The 18491-nt window shown below is 35.3% G+C and overlaps 1 protein-coding gene across 5 annotated transcripts in view; it reads left to right on the forward strand.

The window, feature by feature from the left end:
• Positions 1-18491, forward strand: part of NFXL1 (nuclear transcription factor, X-box binding like 1) — a 72947-nt gene that overhangs the window by 17491 nt on the left and 36965 nt on the right. For all 5 annotated transcript variants that reach the window (XM_019412677.2, XM_019412670.2, XM_019412700.2 and 2 more), the window contains exons 5-15: positions 163-296; positions 3197-3375; positions 3608-3769; positions 4111-4211; positions 4828-4942; positions 6080-6204; positions 6886-7008; positions 11433-11523; positions 16977-17097; positions 17324-17483; positions 18220-18311. In XM_019412677.2, the coding sequence (XP_019268222.2) occupies positions 163-296; positions 3197-3375; positions 3608-3769; positions 4111-4211; positions 4828-4942; positions 6080-6204; positions 6886-7008; positions 11433-11523; positions 16977-17097; positions 17324-17483; positions 18220-18311 (1403 nt within the window). The remainder of the gene's footprint in view (positions 1-162; positions 297-3196; positions 3376-3607; positions 3770-4110; positions 4212-4827; positions 4943-6079; positions 6205-6885; positions 7009-11432; positions 11524-16976; positions 17098-17323; positions 17484-18219; positions 18312-18491) is intronic.

The raw sequence follows: 18491 nt of genomic DNA on the forward strand, positions 1-18491 counted from the left end.
TTATGAAGAACATTTCTTCTATTAGAATGGAAGGAAAAATTTTTTTCCTTTATACTTCGGTAGCCCTTCAAAATAATTTAATGGGATGCTCATTTTAAAGTATTGTGGAATTATCAAAGAAAATCATGGCATGCGTGTTAATTTCTGATACCTTTTTCTTAGGTTTGGAGCTGTTCAGGATGTTTCTGTATATTTCACATGCCCTGTATCCAGAAGTGGGCTAAAGATAGCCAGTTTCTAGTATCTTCTCCTTTGACAGATGACGATTTTGGAAAAAGAGATTATCCTTGGCCATGGTAACTTTTTGCTAATTTAGTTGGAACAGTAAGTTGTAAAATAAATGAAAATTGTAGCTCAAAAGTTGCTTTATTGGCAGTTTCAGGATCCATGTTGGGTTTTCAATTAGTCATTTGGTTTGTGAAGTTAAGGAACTTTGGTAATGGCTCTTTCTTTCTTTCTTTCTTTCTTTCTTTCTTTCTTTTTTTTTTAATTTGTGTAACTACTTGTTCCTTTCAAAAACTAATAAAGCGTTCAGACTTTTTCTTCTGCAAAACGACTCCTTAATTATCCTTTTTAAAGAACTTTCATTTCTTTAAAATTCTATAGGACTAGAATCCTTCATAATTCTGGTACTTCTTTTCTGGAGTTACTGTTAGTATACATTAATTAGTATCACATTGTAGAAGACTGTCATCTAATGTATTTTGATCATAGCCTTCCCGGGTTTATCTCTGCAGGTGTATGTTATCCAGCCTTACCAGTTTCTCCACATTTATTTATTTATTAGTATGCTTATTGTTGATGAGTATTTGCGAACTTCTGTTACATTTCCAGAAAGAATTGGGGTGTGGAGAATTTATATCTCTGCTAAATAAAGATAATAAAAAATTAATCCATACTGGCAGCTCAGAGGGTAGATTTACTGTCAGGGTAATGAAGCATAAACTTTAGGGATTCTGTGTTCATATAAATATTCACTTTTGTAACTTATATTTGTAATTTTATGTTCTTTTTCTTAACAGAGGCGCCCAAATTGTGTAAGATTCAGACCTCAGAAAATCTGGATCCATATTGGACCTCCCCTTTTTACTACAAATACTGATACATTTGTAAAATTGTGGTAGTGTAGTTTTTAAAAAACATTTAGACACGCTAGTTACTTTAAAAATAATTCTCAGCATTCTGTGAGGGTTTATATTACCATGTTAATAATGGGGATATTGAAGTTGATAAAGCAAATTGGTATGTTCAGCCTTCTCTTACTCTTAAATGGTGTAGCCAGCATTTGAAACCTAGGATTTCTGATTTCTAAATTCAGTGCTTTCTCTATTCTACTGAGGTCTCTCTTGTAGTACTACTTTTAGAGATATTATTTGTTTTCTCTTCAATCAATATTAGCTTCTCTGAAACATTTTAAAATTTCAGTCTATATTTGTTTTGCTACTCCATCTTATTTGTGGGAGAATTTTAGTGTTCAATAGGTACAGAATTGAACTAGATACTCTGGCTTAGTTTTAGAGATCTAAACTTTGTGTATACTTTTTATCACTCTTGCTCTTCTCACTCCTTTTTTAAGAGGTCATTTTGCCACAGTGCTGGGAAGTAACCAGTTAAGAGATGAATGAACTGCTACTCTTCACTTAAATCTAAAAGGAACAAAAAATTGAATCAACCGTGTAGTAGTAATCTTTGCATTCTGTACTTTACCTTTCTTAAGAAGGAAAATCAATGACTAGTCTGGATTTTGTTTAATCCTCATCAAGATGGAGCTAGAACTTGATAAAAATATTAATGGTTTTAAATTGGTTGTTTTTGTGGAATTCAAACATTTAAAATATATGTTTCTACTAAGATATTGCTTGTTTATAAATAAGATATGGCCTAATTACATTTGGCCATATCATTATTGCATGCCATTATTTTAAATAACACATACATTTGCACATAATGTCCTTATCTCTCCCAGTCTCTTGGAGCAATTCAGCCTCACTGTTGGGCAGGCAGTATTAGGGTTTTGTGAGTTGCGTTTTAGTCATCCATATCTAGCCTTATTTAAAGTACACATCCCCCTCCACACTAGCTTAGAGGAATGTAGCCATTTGTCCTTTAGTAAAGGAAAATTATAACTCTTCCAGCAAAATTCTAGAGGAGCGTCTAAATGAATGTTTAGATGAGACATGGTATTTTGTTTTTGATTTTTGATTACAAGAACAAATATCTGTTATTATTCTGAATATTTTTGTGAAAAAATATTATTTTGGAAACAGAACATGTTCTCAGGGCAACGAGAATATATATGATACAAGAGAAAGTGATGACGTGACTTTTTCCAGTATAGTGTACTAACTGTACTCATTTGTCTGCAGGATAGTAAGGGTTAGAGCATCTTTTTAGCATGAAGTGATCTATGATCTACAAGTGAATTTGATAGAGCTTAAGGTTAACAGTGCTTTTTAAAAATCTTACTAGCTAAGAATCTGCTTTGACAGAGGATATGAGACAATATTTGAACTTTCTTTGAGGCACATTTGGAATATATCTATTTTGTATTAGATGTAGAAACATTCATTCTTTAAAGGATATTCCCCTTTAATTGTGGATTTTAGGCAAGTTTCTTGCTGCTGCATTGCCTGCCTATAATCTGGTTTCTCTCTTCTGTTCACAGTTGCCAGTATATTTTACTTATTTGCACATCACCCAACCAAACTTTTAAAACATTGAGCTTTATAAAAATTGGAGTGAATACCTCAGGAATAAAGTTCATCTGCTTAGTAGAAAGCTAATGTGCCTTCTTTTTGTAGCTTCATTCTAACTATGTTTCATATAGCACCAACTAGTCACATGTGGTTATTTAAATTTTGAAAAATTATGAAAATTTCTGTTTCTTCCTTAGTTGTATGTATCAGCCACATTTTAAGTGTTCATTGGTCATATGTGGCTAATGTCTACTGTCCTGGACATGGCAGGTAGTAGAACAGTTCCATCATGTCAAGAAATCATATTGGACAGAGCTGTCCTAGATTGTTGAAAACGGCTTTTGTAAAATCTTATTTCATACTAACATAAAGATGGAGTGGGTGGTACATTAACATAAAATTGAGTATATTGTACTCAGTATACTTATATTCCTTTCCCTCGTGTCACTTTTAAAAAATGAAATTCATTTCGTAATTTTATTATTATTATTTTTTTGTAGTCCAAAGTGTAGATTTGAATACAAGCGATCTGACACACCTAGTAGGTACTACTGCTACTGTGGAAAAGTAGAAGATCCACCTTTGGATCCATGGCTTGTGCCTCATTCATGTGGCCAAGTATGTGAGAGAGAATTTAAACCTCCTTGTGGCCATAAGTGTTTGCTCCTCTGTCATCCAGGTGAGCTATATATCACATTTCTGATTATTCGTGGGTGGTTATTTCTTATGTTGAGGCCAAAAAAAAAATTGTGAAGGTTTAATTCCGAGCTTACGTGTACGTAAGAAGGGATCAGAAGGGAGTGGTTTTTAAGGTATCACTAAAGACAGCTTTACAAATTACTGGTAGGTGTAGGAATTGAAAGTTTTAAATTTTGACTTACGATTTTGATTTTCCTTTCATTGGATTCTAGGTCCCTGCCCTCCTTGTCCAAAGATGGTCACAACTACTTGTTACTGTAAGAAAGCAAAACCGATCCCTCGTAGGTGCAGTGCCAGAGAATGGTCCTGTCAGCTTCCGTGTGGGCGCAAGTTGCTTTGTGGACAACATAAATGTGAAAGTTCTTGTCATGCAGGTAAAAGGTCATACCTCTAAGGTGTTTTGACTTTTTAGGTAAAAATCAAAGCAGCGTTGGGGCATCTGGGTGGCTCAGTTGATTAATGTGTCCGACTTCGGCTCAGGTCATGAGCTCGCGGTCTGTGAGTCGAGCCCTGCATCAGGCGCCGTGCTGACAGCTCAGAGCCCGGAGTCTGCTTCAGATTCTGTGTCTCCCTCTCTCTCTGCCCCTCCCCTGCTTGTGCTCTCTGTCTCTCTCTCTCTTTCAAAAATAAATAAACATTAAAAAATTTTTTTAAATCAAAGCAGTGTTTATTGTTTTTATAACGTTTCTATGCTAATTTATCATTGTGACTTTAGGAAATTGTCCTCCCTGTCCACGAGTCAGTAGACAAAAGTGTGTCTGTGGGAAACAAGCTGCTGAAAGAAGCTGCGCCAGTCCACTGTGGCACTGTGATCAAGTAAGTGCATGTGCATTTGGAGGGCTGGGAAGGAAAGACTGCAGAGAGCATAAGCAGTTAGAGGTGCTAATTAGGTTTAGTTGGATAAAAGGAGAAGAATGGTGACTCACATGAACTACTTTCATGTTTCAGGAAACTGTTTTCCAATTTAATACAATTTTAATTACTGGGAGAAATTTTCTTTTTCAAGTTAATAGCTATTTGTTGAATTTTGGATTTAGTACATATGTGCTCTGCTTCTTGCTGTCTCTCCCACCTTCCTTGTCTTTCCCTTCTCTTGAACTGACACCACTCTCTTCTTAACTTCATCCAGTTGAGGAAGTAGGATTGATTTTGTAGATTGTCCAAGAATTGACATGGTTTTCGTACCATTTGGAATTCTTTGGTAGATGGCCATGTGAAGCTATATGTACTTTTTTCCTTTTATTTTTAGAATATACCCTTTGGTACATAGGAAACGTGTGTGTATGTATGTGTGTGTGTATATGTATGTATGTGTATATGTTTACATGTATATGACACGTGTAAGATACAAAGCATAATAGGAAGTTATGTTGTGCACAAAGGCTTTGTAACTTTTAAGTCCTTCACTATTGCTTGTTGCATTTTATTTTAGGTGTGCGGAAAAACACTGCCATGTGGTCATCATACATGTGAGCAAGTTTGCCATATTGGTGCTTGTGGAGAATGTCCTCGATCTGGGAAAAGGTTCTGTCCATGTCAGAAGTCAAGTAAGGCTTTTTTTTAAACCTTTAACGGAATATGATTATCATGTTCATTAGAGTACTTTCCTAATTAAATTAGACTTCTCTGGGAGTTCATAATGTAGTTTTGGTAATAATACAAATATGATACTAGATTTCTTTACGTTTGGTGAAAGGACAATATAACTTGGTGGGTTAAGAACTCAGACTTTGGAGTCAGGCATGTCCTGGCTCAAAACCCACGTTCATGAAATAATAGTTTTCTAAAGTTAAATGGGGACAGTAATAGTACCTTCCTTATAAAATAAAGAGAATGAAATGATAAAATGCACATTCGATGTAGTGCCTGGCAATAAAGAAACCTCATGATCAGAGACTTGTCATTATTATGTATTAGGTTACAGGTGAATTTGACTTTTGGCTGCTTTGAGATAAGACACAGAAGGTTGTAGTTTGAGTCTTTGACTCTGTACCAGCTGTACCAGCACACGTGTTTATAAGATTATTGGCAATATTTGTCTTACTATGTTTATGTTAAAGATTAGTTTCATAATGTTTTCAAGTCTACATCTTTCCTTTTTTTTCTAATCCTGTGAGGTTAAGAGCAAATTTTCCTTTTATAATTCTATAGATTGTCTAATTCTTCATAGAGGTGTACATGGTCTTACTCTTTTATTGAGATAAGTATTTCTGAAATAGTTAGCTCATAAACACGTGCTTTTTGAGGATGGTAACTTGTCATGTGTCACATTCTTTTTAAAAAACAAACTTTTTTACTAGGGATTATTTTTATTAAATGTAACTGTTGCTGGGCACCTGTGTGGCTCAGTTCGTTAAGCCTCCAGCTTTGGCTCAGGTCATGATCTCACGGTCTGTGGGTTCAAGCCCCATTGTCGGGCTCTGTGCTGACAGCTCGGAGCCTGGGGCCTGCTTCAGAGTCTGTGTCTCCCTCTCTCTCTTCCCCTCCTCTGCTCACTCTTTCTGTCTCTCTTTCTCTCTCAAAAAAGAAATAAAAATTTTTTAACTGTTTCTAAAAATTATGTACATACAAAAATTCATAGTCTGAAAGGGTTGCCATTCTTTAGGAAGTCAAAAGAATATGGCATGTTATTAGTGCTTTATAGTAATGTATCTTATTAACTTTGACTTTTTGTCTGCTCTTAGAGTTTTCTTTGCCTTGTACAGAAGATGTGCCAACTTGTGGAGACAGTTGTGACAAAGTACTTGAATGTGGAATCCATAGATGTTCACAGCGTTGTCACCGAGGTCCTTGTGAAACATGTAGACAAGTTAGTCATCTCCTGTAGTAATTAATTTTAAGAACCGCCTAGCATAATATGTCAAGTGAGATTATTCTGTAATTGTTTTCCATTATTTATATAAATATCTATGTCATGATCTGTATGAGTTTAGTGACCTAATATTTATGGTGGAGAAGCAAGAGAGTATGCCAACAATCAAATCTAAAAATTACCTTTTGTTTGATTGTGTTTGGTAAAAGTTTGTATGTTATTTTCATAATCCAGCTCGGGGTTGGTTGTTTTCAGAAGACACTCAAGGCACTGATAAAGTTGACCTAGTGATAATGAAAGAAACACATGCCTAGAAGTGAGATGTTAAAGTTATATGTGTCATTTTGGTTTTGACCATATTACTAGATAATCTAATTTCTTTTATTATACTGAGACAAGATGTGCAGATGGTATGGTGTAACTAGATGTGATTTTAATGTGTGGTATTGTTTTACTATTTAATATCCAATTTTTACTATAATGAAATTCTATGAAGTCTTTGTTGGAGCAAAGTAAGATACAAACAATATTTTAAGGAAATTTAGCTTTATTTTTGGTAAAGCCTTTGTATGAAATTTTTATAAAACTTTTCTTCATTTTTTACTGATTATAGAGATTGCAATGTGGAAAAAAAGTCAACAAAAGTTGGTTTTAATAGCGTTTATTCGATATTTCCAGGAAGTGGAAAAGCAGTGTCGCTGTGGAAAGCATACAAAACGAATGCCATGTCATAAACCTTATCTGTGTGAAACTAAGTGTGTTAAGATGCGGGACTGTCAGAAGCATCAGTGTAGGAGAAAGGTATGTGTAGGAAGCTTGGGAAACTGTTTGAAAAACCATCTTGAATTTGTCCTTTTTGTGCCTGTGATAAGTGTTATCATGATTTGTTCTTCAGATGTTCAAGCATATCCTTTGCTTTCCATATGAAATACTAATAAATGTTCTAGATTAATTTTTTTTATTTGAGAGAGAGCAGGGGGGAGAGAGGCAGAGGGGGAGAGAGAAAGAATCTTAAGCTCACTCCACGCTCAGTGTGGAGCCTGACTGCAGGGCTTGATCCCACAACCCTGGGATTATGACCTGAGCCAAAATCAGGAGTTGGATGCTCAGCCAACTGAGCCACTCAGGCGGCTCTGTCTTAGATTAATCTTAATTGTTTATATCAGTGGGAAATCTTATCAAGTTGTTTAAATGATGGGTCTTTTTGGTCCTGGACATAAGCCTTTCAACTTGGTTCCTGGGCTGTTTCTGTTCCCTGGATTTTAAATCATCATAGCAGTGTTAGCGTGATAGTTCATTTGGTGGTAGAGGCTTAACTTTTAGTGTTCAAATCTTATTTATAAACACTTGGTTCTATGTAAGGTTGACCGGAGTATTTTATTGAGTCTGTAGATTTGTGGTTTTTTTTGAGTCCTGTTTATCATTGTGAATTATCCCTTACCCTTCTGGTAAGGTTTTCTTGTGCCTAAATCCATTTAGATATAGTGATACCAACTTTGTTTTGTTTAACGTTAACATGGGTATCTTTTCCCATTCTTTTACTTTGAACTTATTCATATCTTATCTTTAAAGTAGATTTCCTGGGGTGCCTGGGTGGCTCAGTCATTTAAGCAACCAACTCTTGATTTCACCTCAGGTCAGGATCTCAGGGTCATGAGATCAAGCCCTGAATAGGGCTCTGCGCTGTGTGTGGAGCCTGCTTAAGATTCTCTCACTCCCCCTCTTTTTCTCCCCCCTCCCCTGCTCACATGCACATGTACTCTCTCTCTCTCAAAATAAAGTGGATTTCTTATAGATCACATATAGATTTTATTTTATAATATCTTCCACTTTAAACATTGACAGTCTTTGTCATTTAATTTGGCTGTAAATCATTGACATTTAATATGATCTTTGGGGCACGTGGGTAGGTCAATTGGTTAAGTGTCTGACTCTTGATTTCAGCTCACGTCATGATCTCACGGTTCATGAGATTGAGCCCCACCCCCGAGCTGACAGCGCAGAGCCTGCTTGGGATTCTCTCCCTCTCTTTCTGTCCCTCTGTCACTCGTGCTCACACTCTGTCTCTTCCTCGCTCTCAAAAACAAACTTCAAAAAAAGGTTTTTTAAGTTTATTTATTTTTGCTGACAGCAGCAAGCCCAATGTGGGTCTCGAACTCATGAACTGCAAGATCATGACCTGAGGTGAAGTCGGATGCTCATCGGACTGAGCCACCCAGATGTCCCTCCCCCTGCCCAAAATACACTTTTAATGTGATCTTTAGTATGGTAGTATTTAAATCTGTCATTTGCTATTTATTTTCTATTTGTCCATCTGTTGTTTTTTCTTTTCCCATCTTTTTGTTTTCTGTTTAATTGAGTATTGTTTTTCCATGATTACATTTTAACTCTTTTATTGGATTTTCACACATTTTATATACGTGTATTTTATAAACTCCAAATACATTAATTTTACTTTTGCTTTAAATAGATATCTTTTAAAGGGTTTGAAAAAATAAGAAAAGTAGTCTTTTATATTTATCATCAAACTCACTACTTCTGGTGCTTTTCATCCTTTTACATAGATTGGGGTTTCTGTTTTCATTTTTTTTCTGTCAGCGGACTTCTAACGGTTTTTATAATGTTGGTCATGATGTCTTTCAACTTTTATAAACTACCTTTAGCCTTTGTGAAACATAGTTCTGTGGTAAAATTCTAGTTTGATAACTTTTCTCCCATACTTTAAAGATGTTGCTCCATTATCATTTAGCTTGCATTTTTTTTCCCCCGACAAGGAGTGTGCTGTGATTGTTATCTTTCTTCCTCTGCATGTAATGCCTCTTCTTTCCTTTGGGTATTTTTAGATATTTTTCTCTATACTGTTGGTTTTCAGCAGTTTATTTGTGGTGTTCCTTTGTATGGCTTTCTTTGTGTTTCTTTAGCTTAGTTTTTGTTGAGCTTCTTTGGATCTGTTTATAGTTTTTATCAAATTGTGAAATTTTCAGTCTTTGTTTCTTCAAATATTTTTCCCACGTGCACTGCCTTCTGAGACTCCAAAGACATGTATGTTATGCAGCTTGAAGTCCTACAGCTCACTGATGCTCCATTTTTTAGTCCTTGTAATTTATGTGTTTTAGTTTATGTAACTTTGTCTTCAAGTTCACTTATTTTCTTCTACATTGTCTAATTTGATGTTTATATCTGCCTGTGTTTTTTCATCTCAGATATAGTATTTTTTCATCTCTGAGAGTTGGAGTTGGGTCTTTTTTATATCTCCCATGTCTTTCCTTACCAGGCTCATGCTTTCCTCTATCTTCTTGAATATATGGATGGGCTATACTTACAATGCCCATTTTAATGTCTTTGCCTTCTAATTCTGTCATCTATCATGTTTGGGCCTATTTCTATTGATTGACTTTTCTTCTTTCGGATTATATTTTTCTGATTGGTAATTTTTGATTAGTTTTCAGACATTGTGAACTTTACATTTTTGGATGCTGGGGGTTTGTTTTGTATGTCTTTAAATATTTTTAAGCTTTATTCTGTTTTGAAGTCAAGTTATTTAGAAATCATTTGGTTCTTTTGAGGTTTCATTTTATTAGGTGTTTTGAGGCTGCCCTTTTAGTTAGGACTAATTTGGTGTCGCTACTGAGGCAATAATTCTTGTAAGTACTCTAGGTGATGCCTGTGTGTTAGGAAGTTCTTCCATTCTGGCCATAGGGAGCACAACCTATTTCTAGTCTTGAATAATCTCTGGAAACAGTTGTACCTTCTTCCACTGGTTCTTTCTCAGATTTTGAATAGTTTCTGCTTCACACGTGTAAAGACCAGTACTTGGCCAAAGACTTGAGAGGTCCTTTTGTAAGTTCTCCAGAGCTTTCTCTGTACTGCTACCACTTCTCCACAAATTCAAGCCACACTGACTTCTCTGAACTATGAATTTTGTCTTCTCAGCTTGGTGAGACCACCAGACTCTGCTTGTGATCTTCTTCCTTGTCCTATAGCCTCCAGGTCTGAGCAAGTGCTATCATAGGACTCACATTGTTTGTTTCTCTTCTTTTAGGGTTGCTGTCTTATGCTGCCTAATTGTCTAATGTCCAAAATCTGTTGTTTCATATGTTTTGTATGATATTCTAGTTGTTTAAGATAGAGTAAATCTGATTGTTATTCCTCCATGGTCAAAAACACAAATGTCAAAAGTCTTATTAAGTCATGGACCACATAACTTTCTTTCTCCCACTGTTAACTGGCAGGATGATAGGCACATAGTTTTACTTGGTAAATATTTGTCTAATTGAATGAACTATTTTGACTTTTAATTGTTTTTCAGTACTGTGTGTTCTGAGTTATTTTTATATACTGAAACTTGTTCTTAAGTAGGTTACAACCCTAAGTTTCTTTAAGACAGTTGTAGTATTTTTTTCCTCCAAAGTTTGGATATATGAGAGGCCAAGGAAGGAGTTAGCATGGCAAGATGGGCTTTAAGTAGTTAGTTGCTTTGTGTTCATGAATGAAAATTGGGAGAAGTTTGCACGAATGGATTGGAAAACAGGTGACAAAACAAAGTTAGAAACAATTAGCCTTTCTCTTTTTCTCTCCTTTAGTCTTTGATTCCATGGTTTGAAAATAACTGCTGGGGTGCCTGGGTGGCTCAGTTGGTTAAGCGTCCAACTCAGGTCATGGTCTTGTGGTTCGTCAGTTTGAGCCCCACATCAGGCTCTGTGCTGCCGGTGAGCAGCCTGCTTGGGATTCTCTCTCTCCCTCTCTGCCCTTCCCCTACTCTCTCTCTCTCTCTCTAAAGATAAATAAATAAACTTTAAGAAAATAACTGCCAAACTAATCTATACATTGAACTATACATTGATTTATTTTCATTAAATTTAAAAAATAGACTAATTGCCTAAATTGACTATAGGAGTTGACCAGATCCGTTCCTTTGGTTAATGCTGGCAATCTCTGCATAGATAAGTAGAAATGAAATTATCTAATGGGACTGTTGTTAGTCACAGAATAATTAACTGAAGGGCAAGAAACCTTAGCTTAATTTCATTAAGTTAGGTCATTGTCTATTTACATTTATAAGTTCTTAATACAGTCTGTCTACTTAGAAGAATGTGGATACTCTTGAATACTTTTATTCTTATGGTGAAAAGTTCTTTGGCTTTTCATAAGTTCTGAGAATAATGACACTCATATTATGTGTGGTTTTCAAGTGACCTGTTCTCTGTATATTGCTTTCCCTTCAGTGTTGTCCTGGAAACTGTCCACCTTGTGATCAAAACTGTGGACGGACTTTAGGATGTAGGAACCATAAATGTCCATCTATCTGCCATAGAGGTAAAATTTAATAATAGCTGTAATTTTTTGTTTGTATTTATACAGTGCTTTATAGTTGATAGAGTTTTATATTCATTATCTTACTCTGAACAACCTTGAGAACGTAGGGCAGTCACCAGTGTCCCTATTTTATGGACAAGGAGATTGAAGCCAAAGATACTTCAGTGACTTACTCAGGGAAATACCTAGTAAAGAAGTATGGCTAAGATTTGAACACAGGCTTTCTACATATAAAAGTTCTTTCCATAATACCATGTTGTTTCCTTACTTCTTCCCAGCATCTCCCCCACAGTTTTTAAATTAGTTATTATGTTCTTAGGTTTTTCAGCATTCTTTTGAATATTAGACATTTATATGGAATAGACATCTAGTAAGGGATTGGATGTATCCTAAGCCAGTGTTCTCAGCCTTTTTGGTCCCAAGATCCTTTTACATTCTTTTTGTACCCAAAGACCTTTTGTTAATGTTAGTTTCATCTATTGATATTTATTGTATTTGAAGTTAAAATACAATGTAATAATATTTATTATTTTATTTAAAAATAGCAGTAATAAACCCATCACATCTTAATACAGTAACTTTTTTTGGTGAAAAATGACGTTTTCTGAGACAAATGTAGTGAGAAGAATGGTATTTTACATTTCTGTAAATGTCTTTACTGTTCAGCTTGATAGAAGATAGGCTACATTCACATGTGTGCTTCTGCATTCAGTCTGTTGTTATACTGCTTGACCCATAGCACCTGGAAGACTACTCTAAGCACACGAGACCTTGCAGACCTCCTGAACAGGTCTTAGGGTTGCTAAAGTTATTAGACAATGAAAACTGCCTGGGTGGCTCAGTCAGTTAAGCATCTGACTCTTGGTTTCAGTTCTGGTCAGGATCTCACGGTTTTGTGAGTTCGAGCCCCAAGTCGGGCTCTGTGCTGTCAGGGCAGAGCTTGCTTGGGATTCTCTCTCCCTTTCTCTGCCCCTCCCCCACTCATGCTGTCTTTGTCTCTCTCAAACAAATAAACTTAAAAAAGAAAAACTGAGTTAACTTTACCCATTTGGAGTAGGATGATATAAAAAAGGAACACTGATTGTATAGGGTAGTAAGAAGGGATGGACTTTAGGGTAAGAGGTCCTGGTTCAAGTCTGGACTTTGCCACTTAGTAATGTTATGACCTGGGACAAACTATACTGTGGGATAAGGTGGATGCTTGATGCCTTCCTTAATCTCTTAGTCCTCAAAAACCTCAAAAAAATATGTTGTGCTGCTGTTATTTTGTACAGTAAGGAAATAGGCAAAAAGACTATTGGCCCAAGGTCATAGAACTAGTTGCAGGCAGGTCAGATGGGAACTCAAACTTTAATGATCTTTACATTATATCCCATTGCCTCCCTGTTAGGAAAAGTGGCAGATTCTATTAATCCCATAGATACTTTCCTATGAGTGTTCTCTCATGGGACTACTCATAGTGTTAGTGTCTTCAAATTGTGAAGTTTAGTTTTTCAGTTTTCCCCATTACTGAAAGAATTTTATTTTTGTATAGTCATATGATATCATTGATTCATTAGATTTCATTAACTTTAATAAAAATTTTTTTAATGTTTATTATTTTGAGAGAGAGACAGAGGATGAGCAGGGGAGGGGCAGAGAGAGAGGGAGACACAGAATACAAAGCGGGTTCCAGGTTCTGAGCTGTTAGGTTAGAGCTTGACATGGGGCTCAAACTCATGGACTGCAAGATCATGACTTGAGCTGAATGAAGTTGGATGCTTAACCAACTGAGCCACTCAGGTGCCCCGGATTTCATTAACTTTTCTAATGTTACTCATTAATTAAAAAAGTGTTTTTGAGTGTCTACTAAGTACCAGGCACTGGGAATATATAATTGAACGATATTGACAAAGTGCCTCCTGCTCTTATGGAACGTATTTTTTTTTTTTTTTTACTTCCCCTCAGTTAGAATATAAAGAAAGAAAGAAAGAAAGAAAGAAAGAAAGAAAGAAAGAAAGAAAGAAAGAAAGAATATCAGGTAGTGACAAGTATAGAAAGAAAATATAGTGTGATCGGGGAGGACTCTAGAAAGGTGACATTTGAGAGGAATCCTAAAAGAAGTAAGGGATATAAGCCATGTGCAAAAGAGGGTGGAATAGTGTTTTGGGCAAGAAAGCAGTAATTGCAAAGGCCTTGAGACAGGAGCCTTTGAAGGAATTGCAAAGAGGACTGTAGTAAGTGCTCAAGGGACAAAGGGTAGGAGATGAGGTCAAAGAGATGGTGGGATGAAGGGTGCTGGAGAAAGAATATGTATAGGACCTTGTTGACCATTACTAAAATGCTGGCCTTTACTACAATTAGAAAACCTATCTAGTTATATTACCATTAAAGAAATTGGATCAGTAGTTTAGAATTGCCAAGAAAATACGGCTTAGTTGATTTTTACACATTAACAAAATTTAAGATATATATATTCAGTCTCTTTATAAACTGTTCGAGAGTATATGTAAAAAAGGAAGATGTCCCATTATATCATCTGACAAGGAAACTAAGAGAAAATTATCAGCCAATCTAACTCATAAACTCTGTAACTCGTAAATATTTGTAAAATATTAAAGTTTCAGCTAGTCAAATCCAGCTATCCAGTATTACAGTATTAGCTGTCTAAAACCTTAATCTTTCATAACCAAGTTGGGTTTATTCCAATAATGTATATGATTGGTTAAACTTTAGAAAATCTAATAATGTGATTTACCACATTAGTAGTTTAAAGGAAAAATGAAACTAAGTAAATGTCTAAAAAACAGTTGATGAAATTCAATATCCATATTTGATGGAAACTTAACTGGAAATAGAAGGGAACATCCTTAGCTTGATACAGAGTATCTGTAAAAAAAAAAAAAAAAAGGTAGAGCAAGCATCGTGTTTAGTAGAGGAGTGTTGAAAACATATCCCACTCTTGTTTATTTTGACGCAAACCCCATAAATCCTTCAGTATTCATTTCTAAAATGTGGATTCTTAACCTGAAAATAGTTAATATATGTAACATCAGCAAATATCAGCTGTTTAGATATATTGTCTCATAAATGTCTTCATTTTTTACTTTAGTTTGTAAGAATCAACAACCTGATAAGATTGACATATTGCAATTGGTTGATGTCTCTAAAGTCTATGAATCTATACTTTCCCTCCTCCATCTTTTTTTTTTTTTTTTTTTTTTTTTTTTTTTTTTAACCCCTTGTCACTTATTTAAGAAACTAGGTTGCTTTATTTAGTCACAAAGTCTACATATTACAGATTGCATCTCTGTGGTATTATTTGACATTTTCTTCTGTATTTCCTATAAATTATTACATTATTAGTGGGATGTAGAGGTTTGATCAGATCCAGGTTCTTCTTCTTCTTCTTCTTCTTTTTTTTTTTTTTGGCAGAGCATTTATTTTTATTTAAAAAAGAAGCTTATTAGACCCTAACAAAAATTACTTTAATGGAAAGTATGTGGAAGCTACTATTTTGTAACTTTCACCATCCACAGTTACAGAAGACATATAGAACCATTATTCCATACCCTTTTTCATCATTCTAGATACCTTCATAATCAAGGTTATACTGTAACTCTTAGGAAGAGGATGCTAACTGGATGTTTGCACTGTGAACATAGGAAAATTTGACTTCTTTAAGTTCAAGGTTATCTGTGTTTATGGTTCCAGAACATTCTGCATGAGTACCCATTTTGGCCGTTGACCCACTGGTCACTGTAGTTACCTTCTGTATGCTGCTTTTTCATTTTAAAAATCTCTCTGAAGCTATTTTAATTTGTCATGTTGTACAGGTATCTGTAACAAATTCTGTTGATCAGTAGGAAGACCGTTCACAGAAATTATTGCTTATTTTTCTCAAGATTTAATTTTCATAAAAGGAAAAGTGATGCTGTAGGTTAACGTGGCAAAAAAGGTGTTATGTTTGATAAGTTTTCTCTTTGAATTGCTGAAAGTGATTGAAAATTATCATTGTTAGGGAGAAAATGATATAATATGCTGAATGAGAAGAGTTAAAGGTCATTATTAACTTTTAGAACATTTGACATCTAGTCATTCTTTTGGAAAGATTAAAATTGATCATGTGGATCAGGATAACTTGGCTTGTGTTACCATCAGGGAAATACTTCATGGATTACACTTATCAAAACACTGAAATATAAATTTGGTAATTTGTATAATCCATATATATTTATATTTTTCCCTATTGTACTTTTTACTCTCATTTCCTTATTCTGTGTTCATTATTTCAACCAGAATTCTTAACTTCTGTTCCTTTTAAGAGCTGTTTTAAGAGGCTTTATCCAGGATGCTTGTCATCATTTATCTGTTATCAGGTTAACTGCTATTCAGTATTTTGCTTGGTCTTGACACAAAGGTGGCAGTCTCTTATGATCCTCACTCCTTAGTTGAAGACTTTTATTCCCTTCTTGCTATTTCAGTTCTAGTGAGGAGCCTTAGTTACTGAGAACACTCCAGTGGGAAGAAGATGATGTTGGAACCGTGGGGAGAATGTTATAGCCTGTTTAAAAGAGTTTCTTTGATTTTGTTTTTATGTATCCTCACCAACATACAACAAAAGAAGGTAGAAAGCTGAAACCCAAATAACCGTTCTTTTTGAAATGTTTAGAAAAGAAGTATTTGGAATTAGAAGGGTTATAAGGGTGTAACCTAAAATAAGGGTTGAGAATGAGTCCTTCACAAAGCACGAGTAATAGAAAATTGACTATTCTTGTTAATAACCTGAAGAGAGATGTTATTCTTATTGGGGAATTTATCTAAAAATAATATACTTGAATAAATTTAAGTAAGTTTATCTAAATTTATCTCTTGCTGGGGAATTTATCTAAAAATAATACACTTGAATAAGCAGTATGTGTGAAAATAAGCCAGAAAGAGTATTGGCAACGTTAGATTTTCCAAGACTTAGATCCATTTTGCTTGTGCAGCGGCAATTAAATTAGTAGAGTGTTAAATTTGTTATTTAGAGTAGAACCTTTAGGAATTTTTAAAGAAAATCCTAAAACTTTTTAATGGAATTACCAGTGTAGCTATAAAAAGTATACAAATCTTAAGTGTATAGCTTGATGAACCTTTACAAACTGATCATAACCAGGTAACCAGAACTCAAGATGATTACACAGAACATTACCAATATTTCCAAAACCCTCCTTGTATCCTTTGTAACCATCATCCTGATTGCAAACAGTATAGATTAGTTTTTTGTGTTTGTTTTGTGTAAATGGAATCATATACTACATACTCTGTGTCTGACTCTTTTGCTCAATGTTATGTGTGTGAGGTTCATTCATGTAGTTCCTTTATTCTCATTGTAGAACATCCAGTTGTGTGAATGCTAACCTCATTGATTCTACTGTTGAGGGGCATTTGAGTAGTCATAGTCCTTTTTAAGTTTCAGACTTTTTTTTCAGGTAGTTGTTATCCCTGCCCAGAAACGGTAGATGTGAAGTGCAATTGTGGTAGTACAAAGGTGACAGTGCCCTGTGGCCGGGAACGTACCACAAGACCACCCAAGTGCAAAGAGCAGTGCAGGTTAGTATGAAGTTCTGCACAAACTTACATCTGGTATCTTACGGATTTAAATTCATACTGACTTTTAGTATTGTTAGTATCTTTAATTTTACTTTAATGTTCTAAAATACTGATATTCACAATATTCTTGTTCTGTATGGAGTCAGAAGATAAATAGATAATTGCACTTTAGATGTAATTGTTTAATGATCAAAAGTAATTTAAAAAATTGTACTTTATGATTTAGTCGACCACCAACTTGCCATCATACAAGTCAAGAAAAACATCGCTGTCACTTTGGCTCTTGTCCTCCATGTCATCAACCTTGCCAAAAAGTTTTGGAGAAATGTGGTCACTTGTGTCCTGCTCCATGTCATGATCAAGCATTAATAAAGCAAACTGGCAGGGTAAGGGAATATATTATTAAGAGGTAGTGCATTGCTGTGGGTCATATTTTCTTAATTTTACTTAGTCATTCAACAAGCAATGATTAAGTACCTACTGGGTGTTAAGCACTGTGATAGGAGTTGGGGTACAAGGTAAATAAGACTTGATCTTTTGTCTTAAGCTCACAGTATAGAAAAAGCGAGAAACCAGTAAACAAATGTTTGCTAATACTGTGTGATAGTCATGTTGTAATCATGATACACAAGAGTTTGGCAGTCTTCCTTCATATATTGTGGTTCAGGGTTAAAGATATCTTTTGGTTTCCTCAAAGATTCATTCACTTACTCAGTGAGTATTTGTTAAGTCCGTACTGTGTGATAAGCATTCTTCGAGGTGCTGGGGAGACAACAGTGAACAAAATAATGGAGATTACATTCTACTGGTGGAAGTTGGATTTTACAGTTCTGTTTGTCATTCTTCTTTTGGCTAACGAGAAGTGAAGGAGGCTACATTGCCTTTGTTCTGCCATTTAAAAACTGGGGTCTGCCTCAATTTTTATTGTCAAATGTGTGTAGAGGGGAACAATCTGATAATGACAATCTGATGGAATAAAATATTTCACTAAGCACAATTTGTTGATGACTTGGAAAAATTTCAATCTGCTTGAGCAGAGGATATGTGGAACTATTCGAGTCTTACAATGGCCCTATGATTTAATTCCTCTGCCTTAAAATTGTTAATGTATTTTACTTGTAGCACCAGCCTACAGGCCCTTGGGAACAGCCTTCTGAACCAGCATTTATTCAGACTGCATTACCTTGTCCTCCATGTCAAGTTCCTATTCCTACGTAAGTATTTTACAGTTTTAAAATGTTTATTTATTTATTTTTGAGAGAGAGAGAGAGAGAGAGAACATGGAGGGGAGAGGCAGAGAGAGAGAGGGAGACACAGAATCCAAAGCAGGCTTCAGGCTCTGAGCTGTTAGCATAGCATCTGACGCAGGGCTTGAACCCACGAACCATGAGATC

The sequence above is a fragment of the Panthera pardus genome, unplaced genomic scaffold, assembly GCF_024362965.1.
Source record: "Panthera pardus isolate Hobbes unplaced genomic scaffold, ASM2436296v1 HiC_scaffold_13, whole genome shotgun sequence".
Classification (NCBI taxonomy): Eukaryota; Metazoa; Chordata; class Mammalia; order Carnivora; family Felidae; genus Panthera; species Panthera pardus.